At 42.7% G+C, this 6,034-nt stretch overlaps 2 protein-coding genes across 2 annotated transcripts in view; one reads left to right on the forward strand and one right to left on the reverse strand.

Moving 5' to 3' along the window:
- The window catches only part of LOC118321971 (GTP-binding protein REM 2-like), a gene marked incomplete at its 5' end in the record, with an annotated part of 4,646 nt that extends 3,378 nt beyond the window's left edge, over positions 1–1,268 (forward strand). The window contains 1 exon segment of the mRNA XM_035653547.1: positions 608–1,268. Within this exon segment, the coding sequence (XP_035509440.1) occupies positions 608–900 (293 nt within the window).
- Positions 1,269–3,447: 2,179 nt separating this feature from the next.
- paics (phosphoribosylaminoimidazole carboxylase, phosphoribosylaminoimidazole succinocarboxamide synthetase) lies at positions 3,448–4,363 on the reverse strand. The gene is made up of 3 exons (XM_035653549.1): positions 4,124–4,363; positions 3,858–4,016; positions 3,448–3,753 (listed from the first exon to the last, which is right to left on the reverse strand). Exons 1-3 carry the CDS (start codon positions 4,260–4,262, stop codon positions 3,587–3,589), a joined length of 465 nt encoding a protein of 154 aa, XP_035509442.1. The 5' UTR covers positions 4,263–4,363; the 3' UTR covers positions 3,448–3,586.
- Positions 4,364–6,034: the final 1,671 nt, after the last annotated feature.

Raw genomic sequence — 6,034 nt, forward strand, 5'->3', positions numbered from 1 at the left:
CCGTGTATAATTACCTAAAAATAAGAATAGTTGTGTTTTTGTTACCCTAGAATGAGACGTTTTTATCTACAAAGGAAGCAGGTCCTCTTCTACGGAGTCTGCAATGTTGATCCACTATGTTTCTACAGTAGCCTAGATAGGACAAACCACTGGCTCTAGAGTCTGATTCTCGCCTTTTTCTCAAGTTTCGTAACCACCATAGTTTATCCTACACACTTAGAAGGCGAGTGGTATTCAGTTGGTTGCAATCTGTTACCCTGAACTTAAAAATAGTGGACTGGAGACTGTATGTTAAGTATTTTCATTTTATTTACTTACATATTTATATATCATATATTTATCTTATCTTATATCTTGTAACTTGTACCATGATCCAGTTGTGTTTATTTATTCTACTGTGATGTCCATGACATGCTGACTGACTGTGAGGGTGTGGCTGGGGGTTAAATGTGGTTGCTATAGGGTGCACTAGCCCTGGTTAAGCAGCATATCATGTTCCTGCAGCATCCCTGGTCCTCTGGTCATTGTCACCCTAAATATAACCTTAAAAGCTTTGACAGCTGCCTGTATTCATCTTGTCCATTCTCCTCCCAATCTCTTCCTTCAGAGGCCATGTCCAGCGCCGCCCTCTTCAACTGCCTCTATCTGGAGATCTCTGCCTCGTTGGACCACCGTACTCCAGAGCTCCTAGAGTGCGCAGTGCGGCTAGCCAGGGGCGATTCCCCCTGGCCCCCAGGAACCAGTGCGGAGGACATGAATTGGGGAGGCCAACGGGAGAGCATCACCTCCCGTGCCAAACGTTTCCTGTCCAGCCTGGTGCCCCGGTACCCGCGAGAGCGAGAGGCGGGCAAGTTCATGAGGCAGAAGTCCCGCTCGTGCCACGACCTGGGGGCACTGTGATGGTGCCGTCGCAGGGAGTTTAATGGTCAGATTGTTAACAGAGGTAGCTGGAAGTGATGTAGTATACCAACAGAGAGAGGAAGAGGGATGCAGCACAAAGATGTGAGCAACAGAGGAGGTGTGAAGGTGCCAGAGTGACGGCAGGACAATGTTGTGAATGATCATCGTGTGCATCCAGCAGAGGAAAACAGGGAGAATGACTACAATGTTAGTGATGATGTTTATCCATAGGATGATATAGAAATTTTGTACACAAGACTAAGAACAGAAGACGATAACATACTGTTGTAGAACACATGTAAATAAATTGTCGTAGTGATACATAACTGCCACCCTCACAGCATTGAGAGCGAAATAAATTGCTTCTATTGAGGTTGAATCGCTGCATGTTTGCTTTGTTATTGAACGAGTTGTCGCATGCAAAGAGGAAAACAGTAATCACATTTAACAACTGTTCAAGCCCAGGATAAAGTCATGATCACACACATCTAAAACTCATTAGTGGGTTAGACTTTGCTGATGATTCATGTTGTGTTCATTTACTCTCAGCTATTGTGGTATCCATGGGGATGGTAAGCAGTAAAATAGTGAAATGCCAACAAGGAGAGAAAGGGAATTAAAGAGATAAAAACCAGACTTACAGAGCTCCGCGTGGCAATAAGGGAAGGAGCAGAGAAGGAAAGCCAGATTATTGTATATAGAGTGATTGTTGCCATGTTACAGTTGTCAAGGAGACCCAGAATCACTGAGACCTATATGTCCATTTCAGCTCTGCAGCTATACCTCTACTGTCTGTGCTGCATATAGATGCAGAGATGGAAAGGCTGATTCCCATGCAGTAAACTGCATTTTTTTAACATAAAATTCAACTCCAAATTAAAATGCAGAGGATTTTGTCAGATATCAGCTTCTCGGCACTCATCTGTATCACTCGCTACCCTCAGCACTTCCATCCTCCCACTTCCACCCACACGTGAACAAAAAGATTTAGCACATCATAGGTCGTTATACCCATCATTTGTTATCAAAGGAAGAGCTGTGCTATAATAGAAGTAAAGATAAAATGGTGGCATGATATTCTGACTCATTCCCTTGGCTGCAAACTACTGGAACAGATTGAAAGGTTAAGATTTTGGATCGCTGACGTGGGACACAGGCTCCCTCTTGTGGATGAGTTGAGGCGCCACGACTGAGCAGAAGAAACATGAATATGGCTGAAATGGAAAATATAAGGGAAATATTTATGAAACTCTCCTAGTTCATAAGTTGCTGTCATTTTAACAGAGCACCCAATTCACTCAGAAGAAGTGCACCTGTCTCGCACTTGATGAGGGAAAGATTGTGAGACAGAGTCATGCTGAAGTCCTTTGGATTGTCATAATAGAAATAGGAGTAGACCGAATTTGCATGCACACTAGCAGGAGCCAGTGGGGGGTTTCAAGGGCTTAAACATCACTGAAAAGAGTTTCGATTGTCATCTGAATTTCTAAAACTGTGCAGTTCAAGTATGCATGTAAAATTCATTGAAACAGGATGCTATGAAAGACATTTCAGCTATAAAAATGGGTGCATCAGCTCTGTATGCAATACACATACAATGTGCACCTGAGCCACTAGCAGTCTATTCATTTCAAACCTTGGCCAACATTTAGCTGGATTTTAACTTGTTCTCTGTGTTTCTTGGAGTGACTCTGACTGCAAAATGAACTCAACTAAACTTGTCAATAGAATACCATCAGCTCATATCCTATTCACAATGATAAAATCACAGGCTGACCCCTCGCAAGAAAAAGGGCTATTTGACTTGGCCATATGTGTACATTTGAAACTGTTCCCTTATATTGCTTTGCATGCTTTTCATTATTTCATAATGACCTACATTATGTCCTATATTTTAAAGCCCTCCATATTTTACTTAAATTTTAAATTACTATTACTAAATTAATTTCTTTGGATCAAAAAACATCAGGAGCCCTTTTAAAAGCAACACCAGTAACCCTGGCCCAGTTATCTGTAATGATTCTGCTTACTGAGAAAATAGATGAGTGTTATCCAGAATTTCCTCCAACTCTACCAGAAAGTAAATAAGTGTATATCCCAAAATGTCTACTAAACTATTGCTTTAACTGAAAATGTGTTTGTTTCAGAGTTGGTGTGCAGACATTTTTAGCTGCCATAACAAGAAAAGCACAGGTGAAAGAAATGTTAACGTTGGCTCAGTTCCACTAAAGGTCCAGTGTGTAGGATTCAGTGGAATCTAGTGGCGAAGTTGCAAATTGCAGCAATTTGAATACAACAAAAACACAATTGTTATTTTCAGGTTATTGTACACTAATAAAAACATACCTACAAATAGTATATTAGATAATAGATCAACCTAAATGTTACACACTGGACATTTAAGTGTCCCAGTGAGCCATCTTGCACAATATTAGGACCCTTTGTTTTTAAATGTCCTCAATGACATCCGAGCTTTTCCTGCTACGACACGTCAAAATGTCTCCTGTGAAGAAGGTCTATAATGGGATTAAACAACCACAGACGTTATTAATTAAGAAGCTTTTAATGGAATGATTTATATGTGTGACAAAGTACACTGTTAGTGGGTTCTTATGGTAAACAAAGACATAACATTGACAGACAGTAGAGCCCTAAGAGAGCACACAAGGCTCAAAGGGAAGACACTTCAGAGGCTGCAGGCCTGTAACTTCTTGTCAGCCAGCTTCAGAGACACCCAGGTGTTGAGCATGGAGGCTCTCAGTTTGCACCACACCAGGTGATCGGTCAACCCGAAGATCTGCGCGGCAAACTGAGCGGCGGCCTCAGGGGAGAGGACTGTGGAGCAACCAAGACCTGCAGGAGAGAGGGAGGAACCCAAGCAGGCTCAGTCACCATGATGAATAAACTCACATGTGACTAACAATTTAAAGAGATAATACAGGAAGTGCTACGCTTACCGCTTGGCATACGGAGAGATGACCAGACATCTTGTGCACCCCAGTCTGGAGTGAGAGGTGGGCAGTTGATCACGGGATATGCCGTGTTTCCAGACATCACCGGACCAAGGCCGTTGCTTCTGCCGGCTACAGCCACAAACACAGTTGGTACGTCGTCACCTGAGGGGGAAGTACATACATATTATGACATAATACATAACTCAATCCTATCTTCTTTAGAAAGGGAGAAGAGAAAATAATTCCTCTTATGTCAAAGGAATACAAACCTTCATATTCTGCTTTGATGCGGAGTGTCTCATCTGGACCTTTGTGTGCCGAGGTGACTCTCAGGATGCACATAATCCCGTAGGAGGTACAGGCCTTCTTGATTTTTTCACAGTGAGCCATGTCCGAGGTGGAGCCCATCAAAACGACCACTCTGCCACTGGCCTGGGGCTCCAGAAGCAGCTAGAGACAATACACGGCGCTCATTAACTCCACACAAGTCTGTACGTCCACTGAAAGCCAGACTATGAAACTTAAAGCCCATACAAGGAACTTCCATTTTTCTTGAATCTGGCGGCCCCTGTGGACAAAAGCAGTAGTGTTTCTACCGTCTCATTTCATTGATTTCAAGGGGAATCAAGAATAACTATATAGTACCCAATTTTATTGCTGATGGCCTTGTTTTATTTATGCATGTCCTATGTAACCATTAGTATTAAATAGAGACGTCGATAAACTACTTGCAGAGCATTTAAGCTGAGCAATATCAAGCTAGATTTTACTTAAACATCAGCCTCCATAAGCTACTGTCAATACCAGACCAAATAAGTTGAATTGAGAGAGTATGTTAATTGCTCAAGAATTCAACTCTTCATTTAAAAAAAAAAAAATATAATAATAATAAGGGAATAAAAAGGAAAAAAAAGTCCCCTCAAAGTTTTACTGATCAAAGGAATGCTTTTAGTGATTAACGTCTGGGGGAGGTGGGGGAGGGTGCAGGTGTGTGGAGGTAAAGGGGGGAGTGACAGTCCAACCTGTAGGGTCAGGAGGGTCAGAGGTCACGAGGGAGGGAGGTGAAGAGGGAGCAGGGAGAGGTGGGAGGAGGGTGTTACCATTGCAAGTTGACAATATGTACACTGGAGGGTGAGGGGCGGGAGAGAGAGAGAGAGGGGGGGAGTCATTAGGGAGGAGGGACAAATACTGTATGAGAGAGTGAGGGGTTGAAAAAGAGAGTGGTGGACCTGCAGCGCTGTAGAAAGTAAGACAGACAGAGAGAAGCAGCAGAGACAAACAAACCACACTCAGCCAACCTGACAGTAACCTTCTCTAACAACACACACACACACACACACACTTAGACAAGCAGGTAGTCAGAGGAGCCGACCTGAAACTTATCAGACTCACTGATTCATACACTCTCTCACACACTGCCAGAAGAGCAGCAGCAGCAGCAGCATGTTTCAGTGGAGGCTCCCCAAGGCAGTGTGTGTGCTGTCGGCGTGTGTGTGTCTGGTTCTCGCATATGGGGAGGATGATATTGAGGTCAACTACGCCGACACCTACTACAATGAAATCACAGATGGAGACACGCCAGAACGTAAGTGTTAAACTGTGCATGCGTGTGTGTGTGCTGGAACCAAAGATTTATCTGATTAATATTCTCAGATGGCCGTGGTTGCAATTTAATTAAATTCTGGAGCGTGACATTGATTTGTTGTAGGATTCATGCATGGGGTTGTGTGAGAGGTGAGATGAGGACATTAGATTCATCGTCCCTGACATGCTCCTAAAAAAAGATGCACTTGGCACCAATCACAAATAAACAGTACTGTATGGAGGGGTCCAGTTAGCCCCCTCAGAGGTTGCAGCAAAAGACAGTTAGTGATTTTTTGTGATATTGGTGATTATGTTGCTGGTGTGCCTATCAGACTGTTAATTTTTACGTTCAATCTGGTAAGTTTTAAAAAGTTGAATGGAGAAAGTAAAAAAAAAAATAAGAAGAAAATAAATATTTTCTATAAAAATAGTAACTATACAAGAGCAATTAGCAGCTTCAAATACAATGTTAGACAAAGAAAGAGACAGCACAGTATGTACAGTATACAGACTGTTGGCAGAGACAGAGTTTGTGTATGAGACGAGCAGCATCAAAGAATGCTGAGCCAGAAAAGCAGAGGGCTTTTTCAGCTGCC

Source organism: Morone saxatilis, unplaced genomic scaffold (assembly GCF_004916995.1).
Source record: "Morone saxatilis isolate NCDOM2014 unplaced genomic scaffold, NCSU_SB_2.0 Contig12, whole genome shotgun sequence".
NCBI classification, from domain to species: Eukaryota; Metazoa; Chordata; class Actinopteri; family Moronidae; genus Morone; species Morone saxatilis.

What these genes read in the sequence shown, in the direction of transcription:
- paics (XM_035653549.1), bottom strand. Translation starts at nt 4,262, where the DNA reads ATGGGCTCCACCTCGGACATGGCTCACTGTGAAAAAATCAAGAAGGCC. An exon ending in CATCAAAGCAGAATATGAAG is followed by an intron (nt 4,017 to 4,123) that starts GTTTGTATTCCT and finishes CTTCCCCCTCAG; the next exon opens with GTGACGACGTACCAACTGTG. An exon ending in ATCTCTCCGTATGCCAAGCG is followed by an intron (nt 3,754 to 3,857) that starts GTAAGCGTAGCA and finishes TCTCTCCTGCAG; the next exon opens with GTCTTGGTTGCTCCACAGTC.